The sequence below is a fragment of the Panthera onca genome, chromosome D4 (genome assembly GCF_046562875.1).
Source record: "Panthera onca isolate mPanOnc1 chromosome D4, mPanOnc1 haplotype 2, whole genome shotgun sequence".
In the NCBI taxonomy this organism is placed as follows: Eukaryota; Metazoa; Chordata; class Mammalia; order Carnivora; family Felidae; genus Panthera; species Panthera onca.
The window spans coordinates 77139232-77152191 of record NC_138351.1 but is presented as its reverse complement, the minus strand read 5'-3'; the positions used below and the strand labels follow the sequence as shown (position 1 = coordinate 77152191).

The following is a 12960-nucleotide window of genomic DNA, read 5'->3' as shown; positions in this document are numbered from 1 at the left end:
ACAATCAGTGCAGGGATGGCAGCCTCACTCAGCCTGGGGGAGAGGGGGTGTCTGGTTGACTCAGTTTTTTTAATGTTTTATTTAATGCTGAGAGAGAGACAGAGTATGAGCAGGGGAAGGCCAAAGAGAGAAGAAGACACAGGATCTGACGCAAGCTCCAGATTCCGATGCTTGGACTCACGAGCCATGAGATCATGACCTGAGCCGAAATTGGATGCTCAACCGATTGAGCCACCCGGGCTCCCCTGGTTGACTCAGTTTTGAAACCAGCAGTATCAGGAAGAATTGGGATGCCTAAGCTGGAGAGTAGCTTGGAAACAACTTGGACAGTGTCCAGACCTGGCAGGTGCAGGAACACAGGCATGGAGAGGCCAAAGGAGAGCCGTAGTAATGATCAGCTCAGCACCTGACCCACAGTGGGTGCCCAGATATTTCTTAATGAATGGATTATGAATCAGTTTGCACTGGGCTTCTGTGCATATCATGTCGTGTTCTTACAACGATCTTATGTGGTTGGAAGCTAGAAACATACTGTTTCCACTTTACAGATGAGAATACTGAGGCACAGATGAAACTTCATGTAGGAGAAAGAATGTGTGTTCCGGAGATGGGCATACCTGGCTTCAAATCCTAACTCCAACCCTGACCTGGTGTTTTCCCGTTAAAAAAAAATCAAAAAGGATATAGCAATCCAGCCTGCCATGGTTTTTTTTGTGCATATAGTTTTAGTGAAGCATATCGATGCTAATTCATTGCATTTTGCATATGGCCACTGCATATTTTCTGTGGCTGCTTGTGCATTACAAAAGCAGCTTTGAGTAGTTAGATCAGAGACTGTAAGGCTTACAAAGCCAAAGGTATTTACTATGGATTCCTATAAAGAAAAGCTTGCTGACCCCTGTTCTGCCTGGGATGTTAGGTACTTAATGAAAGTTGGTCTTTTCTCCTCTCCAATGAGGGAGAAGTGGTTTCATCATGGTTCTTTTTCTGAGACTTTATAGGCCTTGTAAATACCATCGTGTAACATGCAGAGTCTGGAGCTGGAAGGGCTGATGTGATGTTAGGAGCACTGGAGAAAGAGCCAAGGAGTAGAGGGTTCTAGTCCTGGCTTTGTCCTGTGTAAGCCTGAGGGCTTTCCTGTGAGCTGTGAATAGTGGGTTGAGTCATGCCCCCCCAAATTCATGTCCATCTGGATCCTCAGAACATGACCTCATTTGGAAATAAGGTCTTTGCCAATATAATTGAGATAAGGACATAATGGATTTGGGTAGGTGCTGAATCCAATGGAGGGTGTCACTGTAGGAAGAGGAAAAGACAGTGATGCAGGAAGAGGGCCATGTGAGGGTGGAAGCAGAGGTTAGACTGATGTGGCTATAAGCCAAGAGATGCCAAGGGTTGCCAGGAGCCATGGGAAGCTCTGAAGAGACCAGGAAAGATTCTCCCCTAGGGTCTACAGAGGAAGCATAGCTCTGCTGACACCTTGAGTTTGAACTCCCAACCTCCAGAAGTTGGAGAGAGTAAGTTGCTGCTGTTTTCAGTCATCTGGTTTATGGTACTGGTTATGCACCTCTAGGAAATGAGTACACACGTTGCCCTGTCTTATTCCAAGACGGATAGAGGCTACTGTGGCAGGTACACAGGCCAGGAGGCAGTGCTGGGAAATATGCAGAGGCTGTATACGTTCTACCCTTCTGGTTCTTCCTCCTCAAAGACACAGAGGTTGGACGCAGGTTTCTACAGGCTTTCCTGTTGTGAGAGCTCTGACTTATCCCGAGGGCCCAGAGCAAGTTGGCCCAGCACAACTATGGCATGGGAGGAAGCTCAGGACCTGACATCAGGCACACTTGGGTGCATACCCCGGCCTCTCCACCTCGTGGACAAGGGCTAGTGACGAGACCCCCCAAGACCTAGTCTCTCCAGCTGCGTGGTAGGAGTAAAAATGTGTGCCATAGGACAACGGTGAAAGTCAAAGGAGAGGGCACAGTGAAGGAACCTAGCATGGCCCTCCATGCACAGCAGGTGTTCAGGAAGTTACAGATGATGAAGATGTTAGTGCTGATGGCAATTTCTGGCAAAGCTGTGACTCACCCAGATCTCTCTGTCACCCCAGCCCACCTCCACCTGCAGCGCTAGTCCCTTGATCCTTTGCGCTCGGCTACTGGGGCAGCTTTAAGCTCCCACAGACCCCAAATCCCGGACTCAGCAGCTGGGATGAGGGATTAAGTCTGGAGTTAAGAGAATGTCAGAGTCTGCCTTGAGCTACTTCTCTCACTTGTGCAGGATGATTCTTCATTTCTGTAGCCTGACACAATCACTGCTAGACTCAGTAACAGCCCCAGTGTCAGGTCTTTGTGTTTTAAATAATGTTCTCCTCATGTAACTGATGTTTATGCAGAATCAATCCTTTCAAAAGCTAACAGCCTCCTTATTTGTACAGCCTGAGCTGTCTCCAGGTTCCACTGCAAGGTGACATTTTTTGCTTGTTTTTCTCTTTTCTCCTTTGTTTTTCTTTGTCATTCTCTGACTGCTTTCTGGGTCCCTGTGTGTGTTCTCTTCCATTTACACAGGGTCTTTTTCTTCTTCCATTCTCTTTCTGAGCCTGTCTCCTTCCAGGTCCCAATGCCCATCTCCTGCACCCCTCCCCATCCCTTCCCCTCCCCACCCCCTGCTCCATACACAGTGTCCCTGTTTTGTTTACCTTAATGTTTTCTCCTTTAAAATCTTGGTATTTCTTACTCCGGTTTCTCCCTAATCTAGCTCTTCATTTCTGTCTCTCTTTTCACATACTTTGTCTGCCTTCATCTTCCTCTTTTTTAGTCTCTCTATATGACACTCCTCTGGGTGTCTCTGTCTCTCTGTCTGTCCTTCCTTCCTTCCTTCCTTCCTTCCTTCCTTCCTCCCTCTTTCCTGCCTCTCTTTCCTTCCTTCCACCCATCTATCCATCTATCCATCCATCCATCCATCCATCCATCCATCCATCCTGTCCATCCATCCAGTTCTTTCTTTCTAGCAATGTTCTACATGTGTATCTCTTTATGTGGTCTCACACTTTCTCAGCCTGTCTCTCCCTCTGTCTTTATCCCCTCTTTTTACTTCTCACTTCTTCTTCCTCTAAGGTTATTCATATTTTAATAGCCTTAATGTCTTCGCAGGATCCTCAGCTCTTTCCATGATTCCCAAATGGCAAGTCTATCAAGAGCCTCAGTTCAGGAGCGGGTTCATTCTCTTCCCCCATTCACCTGCCATCCTGACCTCATTCTGTGTAAAGTTGGGAAATGAGGGATAGTCTGGCAGCTCTCCTGCCATCTTCTCTGTTGTCCCTATACTAAAGATTTGATCATGAAAGACTTGGGAGGGGATCCTAGACTTGGGGATGGACAGGGGAGTGTCCTGGTGGAGAGACCCTTGGTGAAACCAATGATAGGTAGAATCTGCATCCAAGCCTTCCAATGTTTTCTTTGTCTTATCTGAAAAACATTTGCTTATCACAGGTTTTTTGCCAGGCCTTGTCCTGAGGGCCAGAGAGGGATGAGTTTACTCTTGAGCCATTTGCTCAAAAAGCTTAAGGTCTCCCTGGGAAACCATAGAGCCAATGATTAAGATCAATGAGATAATAGATTTAAACAATGTACTCAGAGGGAAAAGAAATTAATTCTGGTTGGGGGAAATAGAGAGGGTTTCCCAAAGGAGGTCATAGCAAGCTCTATGGAGGGAAGGCCTTTGTCATGTGTCACTTCTGCATCCACAGTACCTAGAATAGTGCCTGCTACGTAGTAAGCACTCAGTAAGCACATGCAATACATGAATGGATGGATGGGTGGATGGATTTGAAGCGTTTTGAAGGATTCTTAGGATTTTGTCAAGGAGAAAAGTTAGAGATGAGCATCCTAGACCCAAGAGCATGATTAAAGATTCAGAGAGGTGAAGGTGCATACTATACTCAGATCCCTTCTTCAGGGCTGATCTGCCCACCCCCCGGACCGTGGCTCATGACTCACACAGCTGTGTTCCTCACTGGTCATTGCCCTCTGCCTTGTGCAAGGATACCAGATGACAGCCTTTGGCCAGTGACTGGCCAACAGGGTGTTGCAGAGGGCTGGTCCCTTGCCTCTAATCAGGAAATCCTTAAAGGACCACCCAGCTCCAGAGCTCCCCTAAGGACAAGGTGAGGCTTTAGATCTACGTACATTAACCACATGGCAGGTCAGCCTCTCCCTTGTCCAGTCCTGTCTTGCTTACTTTTCTAAGAGTATGTCAGAGGGATCCTTGGTAAACCTGCTGTATGCAACTGTTTCAGAGTCTGTTTTCAGAGAAGCTAACCTAAGATTATGTGTTTAGGGAATGAGACCTGTGGCTCACCAATAGAGAATATGAGGACAGGGTAAATGGAGCTGGACAGGTAGGCAGAACCAAATTATGAAGGACCTTGAATGCCAAGGAAACTAATTTAGATTTTCTTCTGTAAGTAATGGAGAACTATTATTAATCAATGAGGTTTCTAATTTAGAGCTGGAATTTGTCAAGTTCTCTGGCAGTCAGTATGGAAGATGGCACAAAAAGGGATCATACCGGAGACAGAAAATAAGCTAGGACACCAAAACCTAGAACTCCACGCCTATGGAGGAAAACAGTGGTAGAAGGATGAAGGATGGTCCACGGGCATCTCCCTTCCTTCGTATTTCTGGATTCCATGAGCCTTACATCATGGGATAATGCGTACTTCTTCACACTGTCCATGGTGTCCCTTTAGTATCTCATGCACCTATGGGCATCACAGATACTCCAGTGCTAGGACATCCTTATTTGGGGCTCTTTTGCCAGAAAATAGCATCCAGAAACTTCTGTCTGTGTATATCCTCTAATAAAATTTTGGCAGATCCACAAATTACGGTACCTAGTCTAGTGTTTTCCCTTGGGAACCTCATTTGGGAGGAATGATGCATTTGCCTAGAATCCTGTGACCTTTCCAACAGCTTTCCTATGGTGTCACTTTTATGCGATAGCATGAAGAGCACAGTTCTGGGGTTCTAGAGTCAAACAGTCCTGTGTTTGTGCCTTGGCCCTGGTATTTATTGGCTGCTAATTTGGGGTAAGTCCGATACCTTGTATAATTTCAATTTATATCAAAAGTAGGAATATTAGGAAGACACCGTTTTGCAGAGTTGCTATGGGGAGGTCTGGAATCTGTAGAAACATATGTAATGTAAGTTAAGAGTTGTATAGTGGGAGGAGCTTGATCTTTGGACTCAGCTGGAACTTGGCACAAACTTCAATTCTGCCACGTTACAAGCTGGGTGGACTTCAGCAGGACATTCAACTTTCTGAGCCCTAGTCCGCTTATTTGTAAGATGGAAATCTCATGCCTGCCTTCCCAAAGTATGGGGATTGACGGAATAAAGAATGCAGCGTCCCAAATATATTCCCCTTGATTGCAAGTAGACATTGTGTCATATGATGGCATACCTGTTAATTTTTTTTTCTTATTAGTTTTTTCTCAAATATGGATTGGTATCATTTTCTTGGTTACAAATATCATGAATGATGATCTTAAATGTGATGAATGCATATTTAATTTTTTTAATCTAATGATACACGTGTCTCTGGGGTTTAACCATCCCCTTTGTCTCCAAGGGAGGAAGCGATGCTGTCCACATACTTCGAAACCATCAACGACCTGCTGTCCTCCTTTGGGCCGGTTCGTGACTGCTCTCGGAACAATGGGGGCTGTACTCGAAACTTCAAGTGTGTGTCTGACCGCCAGGTGGACTCCTCAGGATGTGTGGTAAGTGCCCTTGGCCCATGAACATGGTGCTGGCCCAGGTACTAAGACTGCTCTCTGGAGGCCCCTCCTTGTGAGGGGGGGGGGGTGGCTTGTGAAGGAGAATCACACTACTCATAGCTCCTACCTCTATGTCCTCTTTGGCACATCAGGCTTCCTTGGTTTCCTCATCTGTAAAATGGGTAATTAAACCTACCTTGTGGAAGTGTTGGAAGAATGAAATAGCAGCACTTTAGGGCCTAATATGCAATACATCCTTAAGAGCTCCTGGCCTCAGGTAGGTTTCTGTCCATTTGGGAGTGAGATAGGGCATGTCTTATCTCTGTGAACACAATGGGTCCATGTCAATGAGATGTCTAGAAGAAAACATGTCAGCTGAGATTTTAAAGTTGGTAGAAAGTGGGGAAGTTAGTGGTGAACTGGCTTCAAAAGATGAGTCACCTTCCATTAGGAAAAGAGTGGGCAGGGTGCGTGGGTGGCTCAGTTGGTTAAGCATCTGAATCTGGTTTCAGTTCAGGTTATGATCTCATGGTTCATAGGTTCAAACCCCACATGCAGCCCTGAGCTGACAGTGCGAAGCTTGCTTGGGATTCTCTCTCTCTCTCTCTCTCTGCCCCTCCCAGGCTCTCTCTTTCTTTCTCTCTCTCTCTCAAAATAAATAAATAAACTTAACAAAGAAAAGAGTGGGGATGGCCAAAGCAAGGGGATGGAGAAGTATGGCAGACTTGGTTGCATGGAACTCTAGTATCTGGCGTGGGAGAAGGACACAGAAAAATGTATGTGAGGATCTTTGTTGCCTACAGAAGAGGCTCCCAGATTGGCTGGTTTGTTTCATAGGAATGACCTAGGGGGGCTTGTTTAAAATGCAGGTTCCAGGAGCACCTGGTGGCTCAGTCAGTTAAACCTCCGACTCTTGGTTTCGGCTCAGGTCATGATCACACAGTTTGTGAGATCAAGCCCCACATTGAGCATGGGATTCTCTCTCCCCTCTCTCTCTACCCCACCTCCCCGCTCAAAATATATGTTTTAAAAATTAATTTAAAAAATCCTTAAAATGCAGGTTTCAGGGTCCCACACCAGTAATTTTGATCCGATAGAGGGGTTAGGGCCCAGGAGTGTAAAATTGTAACAATTTAATGAGTGTTGTATGTATGGGGAGGCAGTGGTGTCACAGAAGCCCATTTGAGAAACGTCACCCTACAAGCTGAGCTTCTTCACCTGGCATTCGGTGCTTTCTTGATTTGATTTCGGTGCTTTCCAACCTCTCCAGCCTTTTGCTTCATTTTACACTAAGGCCAGTGGAATGAATTCGATGTAGTTGTCTGAACATACTTGCCTATTTAATGACTCCGAGCCTTTGCTCCCGCCATCCTTTTGCCTAAGGTCCTTCCCCCAACCACCCAGCCAGTGTAGCAAACAAGTAGATCTCTTTCCAGATTTGTCTTCTTTTCCTTCCCCATCTTGGCTAAGTGACCACTCTGTTCTAAGGATCATCACTGTTGTCATGCACCTGTTACATCTGCTATATCCTCTGTAATCATTTATAGCACAAACTGCCTTTTTTCAAGTTTATCCTGCCCAGTGAACTGAGAGAGAACCCAGGAATCTGTCGATTTAACTTAACACCCCAACTCTCTGTGTAAACAAGGATGAAAGAAAGAAGGGATGGAGGGAGGAACGGGGCCAGGGATGTGAATTCCTGCTTTGGACTAGAGACCACAGGAAATAGAATACACATTCCACTCTTAATGTTCCTGCACCACAGCTAGGGAAATAGACAGTGGCTGGGAGCCCAATACAAAGAAGAAGCTTCTAGAGATTGAGACAATGCAATTAAACTACATTTTAGACTCAAAGATCAGCAGATCTTCAGAAGTGGATGGGCAATTAGAGATCTTTTTTATTATAATTCTTGGGATCATAAGGATAGAAACTCAGAACTAGTTTAGGCAAAAAGAGTAAATGTATTGGATCTAACAGAAGTCTAGGCACAGTAGGATTAAGGGGTGTAAACAATGTCATGGGATCTGTCTTCTCTTCACTCTACTTTCCTCCGAACCATGTCATTCACTGGACAGCGTCCCCATTCAGTAAGTCCTGTAGGACAATAACATCTCTTTCCTAGTTCCTCCAGCTCTAGTCACAGGATCTCATCTCATTGGGCCACCTTCATCCTCATGCCCATCACTGTACCAATTGCTGTGGTCAAGGGGAAACACTGGGCTCATCCCAGACCCAGTCATACCCGAGACTTTGGCCAAGTGCCAGCTGCACCTACAGTACATGGTAGTGAGTTGGGGGAAGGGCACAGACTCTCAAGGAAAAGTAGGGTACAGGCATCAGAAAGGGGAGTTGGTGACAGCGGCTGTCTACTTCAGAGTATTGCAAACCAACCCTCCATTTTGTGTATTAGAAAAGTGAGGCCCTCTGAGAGAGAGGAGGAATTGCCCTAGTCTTAAAGCCAGTCAGTGGGCATGCAAATCAAAAGGATGTCCCAGATCGTCTGTGTTGTCTCCACAACAGAAAGCTGATATTTCTGAAAGGCATGAGTTGCCTGCCTCTATTTCCTTCTTTCATCAGTTCTGTTTCCCGAACTAATTAAACTCCCTCTCCTTGAAGATAGATGTCCCAGAAGAACAAAACGTCAGAATGCAGAGGGATGCACACATGTGTGTATGTCTAGGTAAGAGTTGTCTCTTTTCCCTCTCTCATCAGCGTGAACTGGAAAAATAAAAAGAGAGAGAGAAAGAACGTTCGTTCCCTGGAGGTTAAGAGAAAATTCAACAGTTTGATGAGGTTGTCAAAGACCTTCCTCCCTAGATTAAGGATTTAATGTTAAAGCTGCAACTCCAGGGCTCAATGGAGGTAAGGCACGCTCTTCTCTGTGCCTTCAGAATACATGGGGAGACACCCACTTCTACACTGAACTTGAAAATCTCCCTCATTTCTTTTTGGTATTTCTGCATAGAGAAACTGTTTCTTACAGCTCCACTTCTAAGAAACTCAATTTGGTAAAAAAAAAAAAAAAAAAAAAAAAAAAAGTAGTAATAATAACTTATATTTTTAGAACACTTCAGAGTTCCCCAGACATGTCTGCCTCCAATAACTCATCTTCACAACAAACCTGAGCAGCGGGTTCCCCGCCCATGCGGGAAGCAGAGTGACTTCCCAAGGTATCACCACAAGGTGGCCAGGTAGAGGCCCAAGAATGTGTTTTAAGTATTATTCTTCATGCCACAACCATTTTGGCTTGCTTTCCTGTGATTCTGAGTGGAGATAGTAGCGGAGAAGCTTGGAAGGAAGACTGGGCTAAGCAAATTGGGCTTAAGCCCTGCCTTGGTCATCCGTGAGCTTTAGAATCTACGTTCACCTCATTAGCCTCAGTTCCTTCATCTTTCAGAAGGAAGCAGTAGCTCTTGAACTTGTAGGTTGTCTGACAAAGAATATAACCGGAGATGATTAGGGATTCACAAAATGTCACTTATGTGCAAGATGATGAGACCAGGATCGCTGATGTTTTTATGCAGTGGATATGATATTTGGGGCCACGAAAGCTCAGGAGCACAGCCTATTTAATTTTCTATAATGTTTCTGTAACCGAATTTCATTTCTGTTCTGCTCCATCCATTGGTGGTGGAAACTTAATTCTAGTTTAATTCGGGTGCTCTGCCTCCCGCCTCTTCCTGAGTGTACAAGTTCAAAGGGGGCTGATGTCCATCCATGCATGGGGCTGAGGGGTGGTTCTGTACTCGACAACTACCTGACAGTTCTAGCGCCTGCTGTCTTGTCTGGCCCTTGTCCATCACTGGTATTGTGCCAGCACCGCCCTGTTCCCATGTGATTTATACGCATGTGGCTTATCCTGGCATCTTCTGCCTTGCTCTCTCCATCCCCACCACAAGGTCCTTTGAGGCCAGCTGGCTTTGTGCATCAGATAGCTTTACCACCCTGCTGAGGGCATGAGGACAGCAACTCCTCTTGACCACACTGGGGGCATGAGTGTCGAGAGGAACCAGCTGAAGACCTCTTGATTTAGGCCGACCATGAAGGCACTTGTCGTTGGCTGCTGTCATGCCATGGAAGAGCACTTGACTGTGCCGCCATCCCCCCAGGTGCTATCTGGCAAGTGAGGCAGGAACAGTCTTTGCTTTCCAGTCCCTCAAATTCACCTTATCTTCTATAGCTCGTCATCCTCTTTAGCACCTCGTGGGCAAGCCTGGTACATATGAAGTGCAGGATCTCTTTGAAGGACATTCTCTACCATTTTCAAGACCATCTTGTTTCATTTCCAACATTCCTGTCTTCCCATGCTCAAGTGATCCTTACTTCTTTGGGGTGGGGGGCAGGTGGAGGGTGGAGAAGCCAGTGCTCTAACATATCACAGATTTCCCATTACTGTCATTATTATCATCTCATTTTGCCTTCTATCTAGACCTCAACTTCTGAACCCACAAATGAAAAAAAGAAAGTGGGCGCATTTGGCTTCGTTTTCTGGTTCTTCTATGGTAATTCCCCTGGGATACTGTGGTCCTCAAGTATGTAGTTGTCCAGATTGGGAAGGGTCACTTGGTATATGGCGGGCAGCATTATAGCCCCCACAAGGAAATTTACATCCTAATGTCTGGAGCCTGTGAATATTTTAGCTTTCATAACTAAAGTGGAGATTAAATTCACATACAGAATTAAGGTTGCTAATAAGCTGACTTTTAAAGAGGGAGATTGTCCTGAATTATCAGTGTGAGCCCAGTATAATCACAGTGTCCTTCATTGTGGAAGGGGGGAGCCAGCACAGAAGTTCAGAGCGATGTAACATTGCCACCTTTGAAGATGGAGGAAAGGAGTTACAACCCCAGGAGAAGTCTCTAACAACTGGGAAAGGCAAGGAAATGGATTCACCCCTACAGCCTCCAGAAAGTCGTGCCACCCTGCCAATACTGTGATTTGAGCCAATTGAGAACTTTGTTGGCCTTCCAGCCTGTGGAACTGCAAGATAGTACATTTGTGTTGTTTTAAACCAGCAGGTTGGTGGTAATTTGTTGCAGCGGTGAGAAGAAACTAATGCAGGGTGAATAAAAATATTGTCAGCGAGAATACGGAGGGTGATCCAAGAGATGCCACGTAAAGAATCATCTTGTTATTTCGATTTTCAATTATTTCTGGGGAGACCCTCACCGCTTGATCAGAGATGGAGGAAGTAACAGTGAATGAAGCATCAGAGAAGGGAGGGAGGCTTGCGTTCCCCTTCGGTGTGCTGAAGGGTAAAACATTGTTATCTATTAGAAATCGTATAAATCTGACACACGTAATGATGTCGGCAAGGCCCAGTTTGAAAAGTAAGCTGTGGTTCCATTTATTCCGTGTGGCAGTACAAACATGGTGAAATTTTAATCACGATAGAGGACAAAACCAAAGAAAACCATGGGTACTTTATCATAATATTGTGTGGAGGACACTCTGGCCATCCCTGTGTGGCTGCTGCCCCTGAAGCATTTTGCTCAGGCTTCTCCTTGGTGTTGCCCAGGTTCTCCCAGCGGGGGAAGCATCCTCTTGACGGCTTCAACCTCAGACAAATCTGGGGATCGAAATCTGTTCTCTCAGCCCCTTTTGAAATGGCAATTCACAGCTTACCTCCATTTTCCCAATGTTTTTCTCACGTTTTATCAGTCAGGAATATGGGAAGGGTTCAGCTGGGTTATTTGTCTCTGATGTGTGACAGGGGGGCCATCTAGAGTTGGAGGATTTCTTCCATGAGGGTCCCTTCACTTACTTAGAAGGTGCCGGAATAGCAGACAGTCAAGCCTGGCCATGCTGGACCTCATCTCTGCCCTGGGGCTGTCAACTAGAGTGCCTGCCCATCGCCTTTCCATCGGGCAGGGCTCGTCAGGCCACAGAGGCTCGGTCTGCAGAGGGAGCATCCCAGGATCAGGTGTTCCAAGAGCAGAGACAGAAGCTTCAAGGCTTCTTAGCACCCAGCCTCAGAAGTCCCAGAACATCATTTCTACCCCATTCTGTTTGTCAGGCAGGTCATTAAGGTCAGTGTAGATTCATAGAGAGGGAATTGGACTTCACCTGTCGATGGGGAGAGCAGCAGAGAATGGGTGGCTCTCTTTAATCTACCTTCTTCCTGTAGCATGGACGCATGGACCAGGGCTCCGAGAGTAGGAAGGCACCCTAGAGATCTAACGAGGCCAGTACCCATTATATAGAAAGAAAAACAAAAGCCTAGAAAGATGCAGAAATAGCTCAAGTTCATGTAGGAAAACAGTGACAGAATCGAGATGTGATCCCAAGACTCCTTCCTCCCAGGTGAACCTGCCTAGGCAGTGGCCTTATGATCACCTTTGCCACTGCAACAGTCCAAAGATTTATTCAGCAATAGTCCTGCATCCAGCACACTGAATGGAGCAGGGGAGACAAGAAAAAGAGCCCCACCTTGTTTTCTAAGGTAGCTCAGAAGGCGAGATGGGCTTCAACAGGACTGCAGTGTGGTCTTGAACAAATCACTTCATCTCTGCATGAGAGTATCTCGCAAGGTGGATGTGAGTGCAGAGAGAAGGGGGCTGGGGTAGGAGAGAGGGACGCTCACTAATACTGCGTGCCAACTCACGTATGTCCATGGCAGTTAATGCTTGTAACTCTCCCTCTAGATGGACACTGTTAGGTCCATTTTAAGAAAGACAAAGCCTAGGGGCGCCTGGGTGGGTCAGTTGATTAAGTGTCTGACTTCGGCTCAGGTCATGATCTCACCATCCATGAGTTCAAGTCCCCTGTTGGGCTCTGTGCTGACAGCTCAGAGCCTGGAGCCTGCTTCAGATTCTGTATGTCTGTCTCTCTCTCTCTGTGCCCCACCACTCATACTCTGTGTCTCTTTCTCTCAAAAATAAATAAACATTAATTTTTTTAAATAAGAAAAAGACTAGGAATGTAAGAGCAATAGTCCACACAGTGACCTGTGTGCAGACATGATTTTGAGTGCTCAGCTTATGATCTAGGTTGTATAATTATCTCTACTTGACCCATGAGAAAAATGGAACTGCCTGGTAGAAAATGAGGGTATGTGTAGAAGCATCAAAAGAGAAGGATGGAGAGGAGAGGAGGGTGGGCACCGGACAGTCCGGGGCCTTCGTAGAAAGTTAGGACTGAGGAACGTATGGGGATTTGCATGCTGGCTCCATCCTGCA

At 46.0% G+C, this 12960-nt stretch overlaps 1 protein-coding gene across 4 annotated transcripts in view; it reads left to right on the top strand.

Moving 5' to 3' along the window:
* The window catches only part of ASTN2 (astrotactin 2), an 876482-nt gene that overhangs the window by 512157 nt on the left and 351365 nt on the right, over positions 1–12960 (top strand). For all 4 annotated transcript variants that reach the window (XM_078436555.2, XM_078436553.2, XM_078436554.2 and 1 more), the window contains one exon: positions 5632–5782. In XM_078436555.2, coding sequence (XP_078292681.2) covers positions 5632–5782 — 151 coding nt within the window. The remainder of the gene's footprint in view (positions 1–5631; positions 5783–12960) is intronic.